At 37.8% G+C, this 17717-nt stretch overlaps 1 protein-coding gene across 1 annotated transcript in view; it reads right to left on the reverse strand.

Annotated features, from left to right (window-relative positions):
* LOC139722847 (uncharacterized) overlaps positions 1-17717 on the reverse strand; it is a 56075-nt gene that overhangs the window by 25491 nt on the left and 12867 nt on the right. The window contains exons 6-8 of the mRNA XM_071634133.1: positions 16190-16246; positions 10499-10582; positions 2301-2459 (exon numbers count right to left, since the gene is read on the reverse strand). Of these exons, the coding sequence (XP_071490234.1) occupies positions 2301-2459; positions 10499-10582; positions 16190-16246 (300 nt within the window). The remainder of the gene's footprint in view (positions 1-2300; positions 2460-10498; positions 10583-16189; positions 16247-17717) is intronic.

A 17717-nucleotide genomic window follows, 5' to 3' on the forward strand; every position in this document is an offset into this window, starting at 1 on the left:
ATTGAAAAGCACACTGTTACCATTTTCATCTGGCCTTTGACCCTAAAATTCATAGGATAATCACTGTCAGGCAGAACATGGATAAATATGTAGTAAATTTCAAGATAACTTGAGCCACTTCTGAGATATGGAGGAAAAAGTTAGTTCAGCACTTTCCTTTGATCTTTGACCTTTTGACCTTTGAGGCAAACCGACAAAAAAAAAAGAGAAAAAGAAAATTTCCAGATAATCTATATTAGGTTATACATGCATACACCAAGTGTCCAAAAAAAATCCTGCTGGCATTGCATAAATATGAGGGAAATAGTAAAATTTTGAAGTGTTGCACTTGACCTTTGACCCCTGACCTTTCACCCTATGAACCCTAGATTCTCTACATAATCACTGCCAGTCAGTACATGTATATATACTATGTTCCATGAAGATACCTTGAACAATTTCCAAGGTACAGAGAAAAAAGCGAAGTTTTAATATTTTAACTTGACCTTTTGACCCTTGACCTTTGACCTCACTACCCAAAACTTTCATCAGAGAATCTTAATTGGGTAATACATGTATACACTTAGTTTCAAGGAAATATCTTCAGGCATTACATAGATATGGAGGAAATAGTGAAATTTTATGTATTTGACCTTGACCTTTTGACCTTTGACCTTGACCATGTGCACCCAAAAGTTGATAGGCACAACTTCACCCCCTAATACACGTACATGCCAAGTTTCATTAGGATACCTTAAAAGGTTTTGATAGTTACCCTGTCCACAAAATTTATTACGGACGGACGGACGGACAGACGGACAAGCCGAAAACATAATGCCTCCGGCACCACTTCGTGGCGGAGGCATAAAAACACACACACACAATTGTACATTATACAAATCTAAAACGAAATCAGTCATAAAAAAACTTGACCACCCCCCCCCCAACCGAAACAAATCTACATCTATCCTAAATATTAAATCCTACCGAAATCTGTCATACTATCCTTCTTCAAATCAAATCCCCAACCCACCAACCCCCGATTAACCTAAATCATCCCACACCCACATTCACCAACCCACATACATACACACACCTACACACATACACACACACGGGTGCTGTTCGTTATTCCGAAGGTTTGTTTTTCCAAAGGTTCATTTATCCAAAACACACAATTCCCTATACCTAGAGGTTCGTTAATCCGAAAATGAAAAAGGGTTCGTTAATCCGAACATTTGTGGCGTTATTCCGAAGGTTCGTTGATCCAAAAAGGAAATTCGGAATAACAAACCTTCGGAATAACGAACCTTCGGACTAAAGAGCCTTCAGAATAATGAACCTTCGCAATAACGAAATGTAACCCCCCCACACACACACACACACACACAAACCCGAACCGATACTACCTTCCTTCCTGATGAAACGACTTCCCAATGTTGATACATAAGACATAATGGACCGTATGCATAAAAGCAGCATCCGCCCGCACGCAAGCATGCGCACCACTACGAATTCATATACAAATCTGTCAAACAAACTCATCAAAGTCAAAGCTGCTGATAAAATCAATATAACGTTTATGCCAGCAACAGCTTACTAGGTATCCCTCCCCACGCGCAGCCAAAACACATACGCTGACATAATAAACACATTCTTCCATCATATACACAAACACACACACACACATGCACAAACGGACACTAAATTATCATGTGCGCGCGCACATACACACTTCCTTGAAACCTCACCATGAATTTTTACATGGCATGTTTGCATGGATTCAGCCATGTAAGTTATGTGTTGGTATTTCAATGACTATGTCAAGAACGATATTACCCAGCAAAATGTGTTTCGAGGGCGGGCGACAATCCTTGCCGCCAGCCCTTGTCACAGATTGTCGTCAGACGACAATCTTTGACGGGGCAACAATCCTTGACGCAACATTCACATCTCAAATCCAGCAAGATTTATTTATTTTTTTTTTTCAGCACCTGGGGCCCGTTGCATAAAACTTACCATTGAATTTCAATGGTAACTACCGTCAAAATTAGGCATCACAGCCAATCAGCATCAAGGATTATAAAATTTACCGCTGATTTGAAGACTTACTGCTAGACAGGAGCGGTAAGTCCAGCGGTAAGGGTTTTATGCATCAGGGCCCTGGTTGACTGAATTCCACTGAATTATTGCAGAATAATATTTACTAATGCCTCCACAGCAGACTGCAAACAATGTTTATTCTATAAATTTATGCCAGTAGTAACAAAGGACAAGAAACACAAAATGCAACAAACGGCACTCCCCATCCCCTTCCTTACCTGTCCTTTGTCATCCCAGCCCATCCTGACAGATCGTCCCTCACCACCACCGGGGCCACCTCCTCTACCCCTGCCTCTGCCTCTCCCTCTTCCTCTGCCCCGCCCTGACATGTGTGGGCCCTGGCTCTGGCCCTGCTCCTCTCCACTGCTTGCTGTCATCTGGTTTCAATACATTAATGAAATAGTGATGGATGGCAAGAGGAAAGATAGATAAACAGATGGACAAAAAAATAAAAGATATGAGAAAACCAAAGAAAACAATAAAACAATAAGGGGAAGATGAGGAAGAATGTGGAACATATATGAATACTATGCCATGATGAACACAGTGATCATATTCAGATGAAGTTGAAAGTATCACTGAAAAATATTCCATAAGCCACTGTGAATGATCAACACCAAACCATTTCAAACAGACAAAAACTGAGTGGAAATGTATACAGTATATGTACAGATAGTTGTAGTAAATGAATATATGCAAATATTGGTGAGTTATACATAAGACATATTACACAGATAAGGTTAATCACATGTTTGCAAATTCCGTAATATGTGGACCTCTGCATTTTATGCAATCTGTATTGCTCTCATGCCCTGTAATGTGAAGGTTAATCATCTGTCTCCAAAATATGATTTTGATGAAAAATATGAAAGATGAAAATATACATGGCATACATATTATGTGAATGAACATGCGTGGTGTAAATAGTCCAAGGCACGATAAGAGCATTTCAGTACTCACAAAAGAGGGTGGGGCAGGGATTACTGCATGTTCCTTCCCTCCCCCTGCCATAATCTACAATTATATCTGTGGCTCTAAGGGCAATCCTGGAAACGCTTACAGACAAGGTTTTGCTGACCATAAGCAAAACTGTGCCAAAGTTGCAATGTACATAGTATGCAAAATTTCTTGAGAGTTTCAATAAGTTATGATCTACATTAGTTGAACATGTATTTGGCCAAATGGTGTCATAGAAAGATAGCGGTACTAAAGCACAAGTATACACGAGTGTGACCCTGCATGACAACACCCACAAAAAAATCACCATGGGATGGTTTTCCAGCTGGCCTGAAAACAGCATTGCTGCAACTTGGCTAATTCAGTGTTTTCACTGTTATCTGAAAGAGTTACCCATTTCTATCTAAATTCAAAGTTCAAAAGCATAAAATGGAAGATATGACTCTTTTTTTTCTCAAATTGGTTTACTCTATTTCCTTCCCATGAGGTATGTGAAAGTTTACAGAAAGTTTTACAAACAATTATGACATATATTCATGAAAGAATGTTGTTAATTATTGCAAGAAGTTTTAGCTAAATCTGATAATATATTCATAGTAGTTGCATAGGATGTTAAATTCTGTTCTTGTTCCATACAAAATGAGGATAACTAAGAACACTTGGATAGACTCAAACTTCATGGCATATTTTCTAAAGAGTAGCAAAATGCTTGATTTCCATGTATTTTGCTGGGTTTGAAACATCCAATTTTGATGAGTTATCTCTCTTTAAGGCTGAGAATCCCTCTTTAAAAATATGACCTCAACACAAATATATTTTCTAGTGATTTTCTGTGGGTTTAGTGGAGCAGGGTCAGAAATGTCACAAAGATGGGTGACACCAATAATGGAACATCTTAGAGATACCCAGCATAATGATAATTTGATCTGAATTAAAATTTGACTCTACCTGACACCCATTATGATGTCATACTGTATTATGAATGATTTTGTCAGGAGAGCAAATGTACAGAGTTCATGCAGGTTCTGTACATAACCTTCACTCCACAGTCACAAAAATAAAAGAGAACGAGAAGATAAATAATGAAACAACTCTATGTACATTGAAAAAAAAAAGGTTATGTCATATTCATATCAACTATTGCCATCAAAATTTGTGCTGCATGCATAGGTATAATAGAGGAGAAAATTCATTGTGAAAGATCCAGCAAAGTGTATGTTGGTCTTTTAATAGTTTTTCAAGATCATGACACAAAATAAATTATGGAAACACAAACTATCCTGAGAGCTCTCGCAGGGAAATGCATCACTGTGTGACTGAGTGACTGACAAGTCATTTGATTTGTTTTCGATCATCAAAAGTTCAAAGTAATATGACTGAAAAGAAGAGACACAGAGGGTCTAGTGATCACCTCAGTATCGCAAGTTCACCTTCCACACACTCTTGAAGACTATTAAAGGACAAGTTCACCTTCATAAACATAAGGATTGAGAGAATGTAGCAATATTAGTAGAACACATCATTGAAAGTTTGAGGAAAATCGGACAATCCGTTCAAAAGTTATGAATTTTTGAAGTTTTTGTGCAGTAACCGCTGGATGAGAAGACTACTGCAGTGTGTGAATAACTTAGATGTCACATGCGTACAACAATATAAGGAAAATATAAAGAGAATTTCACAAAATTTCATCTTATGAAAAAAGTTCACATTCCCCCGACTCGTTACCGACAAATGTTATGGGTAATATTATTCCCCCTGCCTCTAGAAAGAGCCAAGTCAAGTGCTCTTTTATTATGTGAAAAAAGTGAAAATATGTTGAATTTTCTTTATATTTTCTTTATACGGTTGTACGCATATGACTCACAAGCTGTAGTAGTCTCCTCATCCAGCGGTTCCAACACAAAAATTTTAAAAATTCATAACTTTTGCATCGATTGTCCAATTTTCCTCAAACTTTCACTGATGTGTTCTACTAACATTGTTGCATTCTCTCAATCCTTATGTTTATGAAGGTGAACTTGTCCTTTAACAAAGAAAAACACAGCAAACTTGAGGGGCTTTGAGGGTCTCAGGAGTGCATGGTGCCCATTTGTATATTCTATCACACTCGTAATAATAGCTACCAAGCTTGTAGATAATTTGACTATGCATTTTGATAAAGAAGGTCAAAATGTGAAAACTGACCCCAAAGTTGGTCTTGGTCGCAAATGGGCCAACCCTGGATCTGCCATAAAGAAACTTGGAAGTACACTCACTGATGTTTACTTCAGCTAAAAAGCTAAATTAATACCAATTGTTGACAAGTTTTCTGGCTGCTGAACTAAGGTATATATAGCATGTTGGAAGCTGAGTACTATCAGTGCATTCGATTCTAGACAATTTTTGCTAGTTCATTCATTAACATTATCATCATAAGTTACAGTGTAGTAGTGTGTTCACACCAGCCAGCAGAGATACATTATCTGCCATTATTGCCCATGAATCAAGGTTGATAATTGATAAACTTAGTTTGGGCCACCCTTGTAGGCAGGTGCCTACCAGTGTCTACCATTGTACAATGGACCACAGTACCTGTTAATTAGAGCAACTTTCAAAGGTAATATCCTTGTCATGGTTCCTTATTTGTTTAAGATTTTAAAATGGGTGAGGAGGTCATGCAATGATGTTCTTCTGGTTTTGTGTGGTATGTTTTGATTGGTTTGTTGTATTGAATGACACATGCAGCACCCTCCCATAAATACAACACTTCTGAAAGAGCATTGTCTCAGTTATGACATATCAAAATTTGGGGAAAATTGACCCTTATTACCTAGAAGACCTCAAATGAATATCAAAATATATGACATCATAATTTCAAAATCAACATTCTGAGATCAAATGCTGGTATGATGACATCATCAATATTAAATCAGCCAAATCTTTAACTCAAAGACAACTCATGGTTGAATGAAAATCTTGTATCAACTTCACCATGTGTGCTAAATTTCTTCTGAATCACATAAAAACTGGAGAAGAATTTCAATCTACAAAGACTTTTCCTGACTTGGGGGCAATAATGTGCTGTTACCATGGCAACATACTTTCCAGTACGCTTGAAAAGTGTGTCTTTCACAACTTTAAATTGAGTTTTTCATGGGTGCCAATTTTCTCTACAACTAGGAATCGTTGAAAAACTGTAGAAGTAGTTCAATTCACAAGCCGTTTACCTGATTTTGGGGCTATTATGTGATGTTACCATGGTAACTCACTTTCTACTACAGCTGAAAGAACATGCTTTGCACAACTTTAAATTGAGCTAAACCTGTGTACAAAATTTCCTTTGAATTGACTGAAAACTCGAGAAGTAGCTTGACTGGCAACATTTGCAACAGACCAACCACCTGCCTGACCGACTGACCACACATCAATTCCTTATACTCCCTTCAGACTTTGTTTAGAGGGGGATATGGTAAAGATGATAAAGATGATGACTACTATAATGATTATGATGGTAATAATAATAAAAAGATAAACAAGAAGAAAACAAGAGACCCAGTGGGTCTAGCAGTCTCATGAGAATCGCAAGTTCATATCCCATGCATTCTTGCAGATCCTTACGTCTACGATTAACATACACATGTATATGGGCATGGCATCCATTTTTCTATTTCATCACACTGGCAATAATACTTGCCGAATTTGGTGACAATTTGACTATGCATTTTTAGAAATAACACATCAAAATGTAAAAACTTGCTCAAAATTTGGTCCAAGCCGTAAGCAGGCTACCCCTGAATCTGCCATTAAAAAATTGAAAGCACACTCACCCATGTATTTACTACTAGCATTGGCTCAATCGTTTCTGGTTCGGAAGAAAATACTCTCTGATTTTACAAGCTTCCCCACTGGGTATGGTGCCTATTTGACTTAACATAACTATCAGCTGCCAAATTCGGTAAAAATTTGAACATGCATTTAGAAGGCGAAAATTTGGCCCTAATTTGGTACTTGTCACAAGAGGGCTATAGATTTCTGGATCTGCCACAAACAAACTTGAAAGTATGCTCACTGATGTATTTACTGAAAGCATTTTTTATTTTGTTGAAGGAGATTTTGTGCCCAAATATATATTACATCACCCTAGCAATAATACTTGCCAAGTTTGGTGACAGATGGCTCCCACTGGGCCCTATCAGGGGCATCCTTGGATCTGACATGAACAAATTTGAATTTGCACTGAACTCACAAATGCACTTACTTATAGCATTTTAACTCTATCATTTCAGGTTTTAATGAAGACAATTTTTTGATGATTCTCTGATTTGAGAATTTTGGGCCACCAAGGGGGCATAGTGCCCATTTGCACACATATTCTATTACACTTGTAATGATAATACCTGCCAAGTCTAGCGAAACTTTTCAAGAAGAAGATGAAAATGAAAATTCGCCCTAAATTTGGTTCCCCTAAAGGGCCAAGGGGGGGGGGGGGACCCTGAATCTGTCATGAATAGCACTAACTTCCCTTAAGGCCAAAACATAGCTTTTGTATGCCAGCAGAACTATCAATTACTGCTCTATAATGTACACGTATGCAGAAGAAATGTATGAAATAAGGCTGTAATAACACAATTTTAGTTGGGCAGCAATGAAAGTGCGAAATATTAGCTGAACTAGAAATGTCACTAGCGACTGGTATGCCTCCGCCATAATGCATGGTTCTCCTAATAGGTCTATAGTACAATGTCTTGACAATGTGTGATGACAGTTTCACATAATTGGCAAAAAAAAAATGACAGGCTTGTCACAAATATGTTGAATGTTCACTTTCCTTGAACTAGGTGTAATTGGATGAATTAATGGCTATATTGTCTAAAAGTGCAGGTATTTGGGGAATTGAGGACTTTTAATTGACTTTTAACCCTTTTATATGTTTAACGAAGAAGTGAAATTCAGCACTTTCACTTGACCTTTGACCTTTTGGCAAGAAACTTCCAAGAGACTCTCTATTGGGTAATACATGCATACACTAAGTTTCAAGAAAAATCCTGCGGGCATTGCATAAATAAGAGGGAAATAGTGAAATTTTGAGGAGTTGACCTTGACCTTTGACCCCTGACCTTTGACCCGTGACCCCTAAATTCCCTAGATAATCACTGCCAGTAGGTATATGCATATGTACTAAGTTCCATGAAGATACCTTGAATCATTTGTTAGATATCAGGAGAAAAGTGAAATTGTAACATTTTCACTTGACCTTTGACCTGATGACCTGAACTCTCTCTGGAGAATCTTTATTTGATAGTTCATGTATACACTAAGTTTCAAGAAAATATCTTCAGGCATTGCATAGACATGGGGAAATAATGAAATTTTGAGCATTTGACCTTGACCTTTGACCTTGAGCATGTACACCCAAAAGTTGAAAGGCACAACTTCGCCCATTCATACATAAACATGCCAAGTTTCATCAGGATACCTCAAATGGTTTTTTAGTTACGCTGTCCACAAAATTGATTACGGACAGAAGGACGGATGGACAACCCGAAAACAATGCCTCCAGCGACACTTGGTGGCAGAGGCATAAAAAGGTTCACCAGAAGTCCACAATCTAAGAGCTTACCCAATGGTGGTTGCTACTTAATTTTCATAATCGATTATCAGTGATCGACAAATCAGGCCACAAAGATATCCATGGATCTTCCGAGCTAGAGTAAATCGCATACAGCTTGTTGGAAAATATGATTGCAAGGGTATGATCAATCATCATTTTATGTTCTACCTTCTCACAATGCTGAACGCAGGGTTAATGGGAAGGGCCCTTCTGGAATAAAAGATGTGTACGACAACATTCTACACTTTTGATCTCAAAACACTCCAAAACAACTCATTATCCTATCAAATCACGTCAGCCAGGTAAGTTTCTTGGTAAACCCTTCCAGTGTATTAGAAACAAATTCCAAATGATGGAAGATGAATTTTTAGCCCTTCCAAGAGCTACGTTTTGGCTTTAAGGGGTTTGGGGGCACAATGTTAGCCCATTCTGTGGCATCAACCCATACACAGGAACCTGGTATACTAGGTTTCCAACATGTTGACAAGATTGTCTGCATTTGCGGCCCAAATTCATGAATACTTGTGTTATGCTAACCAGAAAAATGACTGATGGATAGATTAGAGTTTAGTATCTCTTCTTTTTCTGTATCAAAACTGCATGTATTTCTCTAATTTACCTTTTTTCCACCAAAGTAGTAGGTTTGTTTTGCGATAAAACTCGTATGAAGACGTTCGTAGCCATCAAGGCTGAGCTCACTAGATTTTGACTTTCACTGACTCCAATCGGGTGTTCTTTATAGTGTATTACAAAAGAATTCCTGAGCCCATCAGTGCACGCTCTATTCATACCTCATGTCCAATTGATATTTTTCATTGTTCAATGGCACATACAGTCGACCATGAAAAGGGGATACATGCAATGCTTGACTGTTTCGCACAGGCTGATAGTAAATCAGCTTCTTACTTGTTTGTTCAGTTTTGTTTTGACTTTGTTAAAGAGGGACATAACCTGTAAAGGGAGAAAAATTGTTGCTTGTTATGACCGCAATGGCCATAAACTTATTTGTGATCCCCCATATTGACAAAGCAAGTGATTATGGACTAATGCATCCACAAAGGCAAAATGTAACAGAGCCAGAGTAAAGCTACTTGACATTAATTTGACAACAAAGGTAGAGAGATATAGCATATCCCTAATCATATTGCTGATATCAGAGTTATAGAAAACACACAGTCACAGATAAGGAACCACTCTCTTAATAGCGATATCTGTCAGTTTTGAAAGGACTGCAATAAAATTACTCACAGACAAGAGAATGCGGGGGAGGATATTGATTATCGAGTCAGAGGGGCATCAAGAACTTAGAACATAACAGTTTGAAATACTTGCAAGTGTGCATGTATTTGTATATTTGTGAGTATAATATACAGGTATGTGTGTGTGTGTGTGTGTATGTGTGTGTGTGTGTATGTGTGTGTGTGTATGTGTGTGTGAGTGTGTGTGCGCATGGGTGCATGAATGCAAAAGGAAATAAGGGAATGGAAAGCATTTTACTATCATTCCTCTCGCATGAAAACAGGATGAACAAGAGTTATGCACATACAATATTTTGGGAAATGGAAAAGGCAAAGCAGAAGGTGAATATTCAAGAAAGAAAGTAAGAGGTGGGGGAAACCTCTGCAGCCAAGAAAGGTAAGTAGTGAGAAACACTGGATGCAGGTGGTGATCATTACAAAGACATTCCCACTTTTAAGTTCTAGAGACATATACTATGATACTAATGAACTGAGATAGGAGCAGCAGGGTACATACAATAAACCCCAAAAATGGAGAAGGTCAGTTAGTATTCATGTAACATATGCTGGTTTCTGTTGAAGGAATGAAGGGTACAACAGAAAACTGTTGGGGTTGGATGCTACATAATACCTCCTTATTCTTGGGACTCGACACGGTATGCCGAGGGCTCTCGCCGGTTTGAGCAGAGTTGTTTGGAAAGGTCACGATCAAGGTCTACAGAAGCATGAAGACCAAGTTTGAACGAACAGAAACCCCATGACAAAAGATGAGAAAGAAAATCAAACACATAATTAGTCTCTCTGGGAACTGGCACTATAGAAGAGTAAATAATGGCCATCCAAATAACTGAATGAAATATAAAATGGTATGACAAGTTGGCAGATATCATAACGCCTTTGATATTGATAAGCAAATGAATAAACTTTATTGGCAACTTTTTAGTAGAATATATTTATCCATATTGATAATCAATCCTTCAATATTTTTGTCCCAAACAAGGGAACCTATCTCATATAATACTATCCTCTGTATACACATACATGCTTCACAGCTGTTGTCTACAGTTTGTCTACTACAGCATGTAAATGACTGAAAACAGGTTGGTTGAATGTTTACTGATGTTTTAATGCAAAGAGCCATGCTTTGTTCAAATCAGGACCAACATCTATCACACACACGCTGGCTACAGCATGGATATGTAGTTTGTCCAACAATATTTTCTGAGCACAAAAGGTCACATAAATTGGGTTGCTACAATGAACACTAGTCTTGTATTGCTTGAAAGCAAGACAAATGTGAAACCAATACGAATGACCACTGAGACATTCTTGTTCCTTTCAGATACAGGTTGCTCTCTTCCAAATCATGAACCATTTCTTTTTGATAGAGCAGGATAAAGACAAAGAATGATTTGGGGTGACTTCTTTGTCTTCTGTCTTTTTCCATAATCAAAGCATACATATTAATTAGAGACTACCTTTTAATAACCAATAAAGTTACTCATTTACAATGGGAAAATAAATCCCCAATCATAAAATTTGTTTTTGAACAACCACATCAGCACAAACAGCTTGTAGAATACATGATCTCTAACAAGTTTTTTTTCTCTCTCTTTCTTTTTGTACTCAGAATTCATAAATCAAAACAAAAAAACTTGCATACTATGTTTAATGGGCATCAAATAAAATTAAAGCACAGGCATAAAAGTTTTAGCACCTTCATTATATCTTAAAATGGATCAACTCAACAGCAAAAATTTGCACCACTGGGGTGGATATCCTCGTGGAGTCATGATAATCAGAGTAAAAGTGAGCTGGCACAGAACAATACCAATAGACACTATCAAGTCACTTCAGACAAGTGCACAATGTTATGTCTGCAGTGACTTCGCTCAGGCTTATCATATCATGCAATTCAATCTGATATTACACACACAGACACACACATTGAAACCTGCTGCCTACAGCTTAGACACTACTGTAAAAGTGGATATTTTCGCGCGACTAATTTTTCGCGCTTGGCGGGGTAAGAAGAGCTTCGCGTGTTTTTAATTCCGCAGAATCAAGACATCAACTACTGGTACATACGGCAAGCAAAAATATTTGCGTGCTTTTATTTTTGCGCTAGTTTCGGGTTGCGCGAAATGCGCGAAAATTTCAACACCGCGAAAATTTCCACTTTTACAGTATACTCAGTGTCAGTGGACTTCTTTTTGAGAAATTTCAGTAGCTAGATAGTAATACTGTCTATTGTATGTGTATTGTATATGAACATATCCTTGAAGAGTGCAGCAGGTATCCAAAGAGATTGGACTGGTAACAATCTATCGATAACTCAGCCCCATGATCCAGTGCACCAAATTTTCTATGGAGGACATAGTGGCAGAGCATTATGTCCTGCCTCATATCAAAATCTATGTGCCATTACCAGTTTGGATATCATAATTGTATTACTTTGTCAGGTTATTTTAAGCCTTCTTTTAAATGTATGCATGCCCTTCCTTTATAGCAAATCCCACTACAAATTCATCATGACGCTCGTGCTGAATCACTTCGTCTTCCTTTATTTTTCTAAAATACATTAAACACCTAATCAATTGTTTAAAAAATACCGAGTTTTTATATATGTGCATTAGGGTTTGATTGATTTGTACCACCATGGGCAGGGAATTTTAGATTTGAAAGGTGTAATAGTGGTCTGTGAGAGAACAGGGTATTTCCACAGTAAAAGAATACTTTTCAAGGATGACAGGTTATTTTCTATTTCCAATGTGCATTACCCTCCAATACCATATGGTCTCTTAGAACACTTTATTACAACATAACTCTGCCCCAAAATTGCTTCAAACAAGCAGTCTATTAGAAAATGTCATATTTCCGTCAGTACACATAACACACATTCACATCTAGAAACTTGGTATTAAAAAAACAGTGTTCAATAGATAGCTTGTTTGCAGCAATTATGGGGCAAAGCTATTTCTTATTAAAGTGTTCCAGCAAATCATATTATCTGGAGGGTAATGCACATTGGAAATTGAAAATAACTTGACATCCCCGAAAAGTAGGCCTACTCTTTTACAATGGAAATACTCAACATGGTTTTGCATGGGACGGATGTGAATAGACCATAGTCATCCTGCTGGAAACTTTCACTCTACTATGAAACATAGAGAGAAAGATAAATAGATATACAGGTACATATAGATAGATAGACAGATAGTTAGATAGAAAGATAAATGAATAAATAAATAGATAAATAAATAAATAGATAAATAGATGAATAAATGAATAATTAACTAGAAATGTCGCTACGGCGACTGGTATGCCTCCGCAATAATGCATGGTTCTAGTAATAGGTCTATAGTACAATGTCCTGACAATGTGTGATAACATTTTCACATAATAAACAAACTATTAAAATGACAGGTTTGTAACAAATGTGTTTCATGTTCACTTGCATTGAGCTAGGTTTAATTGGATGAATGGCTATATTGTCTAAGAGTGCAGGTATTTGGGGATTTGAGGATTTTTATTTGACTTTTGACCCTTTTATAAGTTTAAGGAAAAAGTGAAACTTTAATAGCCCTTTCACTTGACCTTTAACCTTTGACCTTTGACCTTTTGGAAAATAGTGAACTTTTTAGTTGACCATGACCTTTGACCCCCTGACCTTGGACCCATGACCCCTTAATTTCCTAGATAATCACTGCTGTCAGTACATGCATATGTACTAAGTTCCATGAAGATACCTTGAACCATTTGTCAGATATGGAGAAAAAAGTGAAATGTTAACATTTCACTTGACCTTTGACCTCACAACCCAAAACTCTCTCTGGAGAATCTTTATTTGGTAGTACATGTATACACTAAGTTTCAAGAAAATACCTTCATGCGTTGCATAGATATGGGGGAAATAGTGAAATTTTGAGCATTTGGCCTTGACCTTTTGACCTTTGACCTTGAGCATGTGCACCCAAAAGTTGACAGGCACAACTTCGCCCACTCATACATATACATGCCAAGTTTCATTTGGATACCTCTAACGGATTTTTAGTTACACTGTCCACAAAATTGATTACAGACGGAAGGACGGACGGATGGATGGAAGGATGGACGGACGGACGGAAGGACGGACGGATGGAAAAACAAACCCGAAAACATAATGCCTCCGGCGACACTTCGTGGCGGAGGCATTAAAATAAAAATAGACAGCCTATCAAGGGGACAGTTTTGTTGTACAGAGAAGTCAGATGACCCACCTCCTCAGCTAGAAGAATTCATTAAACACAAATACTCTCCTCGAGTCTTTTATCATTTGGTCGATTCACAACTTCATGCATGTAAGCTCATAAGCTGGAAGATTTAAAGTCTCTGCAGCAAATCAACATGGATGCTACCCTGGATTTTTGACATTATACCAAATACATCAGCTGCTTGCAGTAATAATCATATCTATAATTTTACAGGGTAATTTGTAGTTGCAACTGCAAGTGAGCATGGAGACTGAATTCAGTGCTTTGGAGAATGGATGCAGTCACTGTTTGATGACATGATGCAATCATTTGAACATGCCCACATATCTATGCATACTGCAAACATCAATATTTTCATGTGATTAATTTTTCGCACTGAGTGGCTCAAAAACATATTTACCCTGCGCGATTGTCAACCCATTCACAATGTGCAGAGAAAATTGCAAAGATATTTTCGTAGGTTTTAGAACTCGCGCTAGCCAGAAGTAGCACGAAATACACGAAAATCAATGTATCACGAAAATTTCTGCTTTTACAGTACTAGTGTGTCAAATTTATTTTTAGGAGCATCGAATAGATCTATAGAAGAAACACATTCAGACCATACGGACCCGCGACAAAAAAAAAGGATCCGAAAGTCGGGGGAGGTCGATTTTCTGACAATGACAAGGCATTGTTCCATTAGTCTTCCACTTTAATTTCTATATAACAGACTCATAAAATAACTTGGTTGCAGAGATATCGATGATTCTATGAGAGCATGTCGAGTGGTCTAGGAAATCGGCGTTTCGAGAAAACTGCCTTCAAAGATTTCCTTCCGACACAATTGTGATCAAGGGGAGGTAAGACACTTTTCACCTCTTGACAATAGAAGGTATGCAGCTAGCAACCTCCGGGATGTTCATTCAAACTTAGCACCAGCGATTTACGCTCGACCAGTCAGTAACCAGGATGCCACGCATTGACCAATAAGATCACTCCCTGGATGCTAGGGCAGAGTCTATCTGCGGAGCTACATCAAAATCTTCAGACAAGTTTCTCCTCAGTTGAAAGTTGGAAAATCATGGCCCAGGAAAACATTAATTTCATATCTTTCCTTTGATCATTCAGCTTCAAAATTTTGGTAGATAATAATAGATACATTAGACTATAAAATTCTGCCAAAAACAGATTACTGAATTTGATGGTTTTGACCGATTTTTACGATCTCACACTTCAAACTCGATTTTCTCGGCTCAGCCATCAGCGACTTTCGGATCCTTTTGTCATGGCAGGTCCCATATAATCTGTAATCATGCACATGAACTTTGGAACAAAAACCTTCTTAAAACTCATGACATCTATTTTTACTTATTGATAGCCACTATGTATGAAGACATACTAATGATTAATAGCATGGCCACTCGAATTTGGATTGAACACACAAGTCAATATCCTGATGTGCCATCATACTGACCTTTTCAGCTTGCTGCTAGCATTGTGCCAAGCTGTGAACCTATCTTAATGCCAGGCCAAACAGGGGAGTGGCCGAAAAGGAAGAAGAAAAAAATCTGAACTTAAGCACTGCAATGCACACTTACTGAAGAGACCCTTATATCAATACTTGTTGCTGCGGGAGTGGGCAAGGGGGAAGTGGAAAGTTGGCCGACAAGAAAATAGGGCCATCACGGGGCTCTGAGAATGACTAAAAATGTTTCTCACTCAGGTTTAGCCAGCAGAATCACGTGCCATTCTTGAAATACCCAGACAAGTGCAAATGGGGAATGGCAATCAGGATTTACAGGTGCTGAAATATTGCCTATATAACCAGAGTTGTTCTGTTTTTCTGTTTGTTTCTCATCTCTCTTTGAGGGCTGATTGTTATTGCTGCTTTTGTGTGTGTGTGTGTGTGTGTGTGCATTTGTTAGTCTTGTATCCCCCCCAAAAAATTGTATCTGTTCCATCCTAGCAATCTAAGATTTTCAATGACTATCTGACACTATACACTGACACTCTGTTGTACATAGCACAAATTGCATCCAATTTTCAATCAAATCATAGCACCGGAAACACAGAGGTAATATACTCACAGGTCTCTTATCCTTTCTGGCCTGCTGAGCATCTCTCTTCATCTGAGCTTTGGCAGACTGAAACAATGAGAATATACAATCACAGGGAAATTTTTTTACATGAACTATACATGTACAGCACACACGAGACAAGTCCCAATCATAAAATATGTGGAGCTTAACCAACAATAAGAATATGCAGAAAATGTCTATCCCCGCCCATTTCACTATGCAGCAATGGTTGGGCAACTGAGTTAGAATAGTAGAGAAGCCTCACATTCATTTAACTTTGTTCTGCAAACAGAATCTGAACTTTTGTTTCATCTGCTCAGACCTTATTGGAAAGACCTAGTAATGTATGCTTTCATATGCCTCCGCTATATCACACATTTTTTTTTTTTTTTAAATCTGTGTTAATCATCAGTCCCTTTCAATAAGCCAGTTTGGGGTTAGCTCATGTACAGATGGGTACAAATGACCTTTCTTCTTTCTCAGTTGATTAGGCACTCCACTAGTCTTCAAGCAACAGAATGCATTAGCTTGCCCAACATAACAATTCACGGAATTCATCAGTCATGTTCAAACAAAGGATGTACTCGCGTAGACCACGTGATCAGAATGATCCATCAATTGACACTTCGGAAAACATCCATTTATTTTGCACTGAATGTAATGACAATCTTCTTCTATTGATATTGCCAAATACTGTTTTTGCTGCCAGGTGGATGTGATGGCAAGCATCACTCTAATACAACGATCACTTGAATAATCATTGCATCACAGATGCTTATCTCAGTGAATTTAAAAACCAACATGCTCTGCTGGTACAAATGACCTTTTTCTGCTCATGCTCAAAGTGGAACCCCGAACTGGCTTATTCTGTATACCCATTACACTGTAGGATTTTCAGTTAAGATTTAAGTTATGTTATTTGTTTAGTAATCTCTTTCTCTCTTCTATGTTGATTATATTGTTATGCACAGTATAATCATATAGAAATTGTGCAGTAAAACTTTACAGTTATCATGATTATTATTATTCTCCTAATCATTCATAGTACATCTTGACAGTGAGAGACAACAGTTTGACATGATTGGCACTAAACTGCAATGACGTCTTTGAAACTTTGATGGCACAACCGTAAAATGTGATCCGTGGTTATACATTCATTGAACAAAGCAAAATTGTGTCAGAGAGCACATACTCTGGAACTTGAGCATGCTCACTTGACCTTTGACCCTTGCCCTTTGACCCTATATCCAATTAATAATTGGTAATATAGACACTAATTTTCATAATACTTTTAGCCACTTTCAAAATATGGAAAAACAGTGAAATTTCAGCAGACCAGACGTGAGACCAATACACCAACCGAGCTAAGCCCCTCACACAGCTACAAAACTGTCATCAAGTGTTGAAAATTTCTACATTCTAGCACAAATTTTACCATATACTCAAATGGAATTAGAGCATGGCATAAATATATAATTCCCTAGCAACCCCTTGTGTGATATCCATGGAGCAAAATTGCAATTTCCAACAGTATAGT

This window comes from Diadema antillarum, unplaced genomic scaffold (genome assembly GCF_040938485.1).
Source record: "Diadema antillarum isolate AM-2024a unplaced genomic scaffold, OU_Dant_1.0 scf00000173, whole genome shotgun sequence".
NCBI lineage: Eukaryota > Metazoa > Echinodermata > Echinoidea > Diadematoida > Diadematidae > Diadema > Diadema antillarum.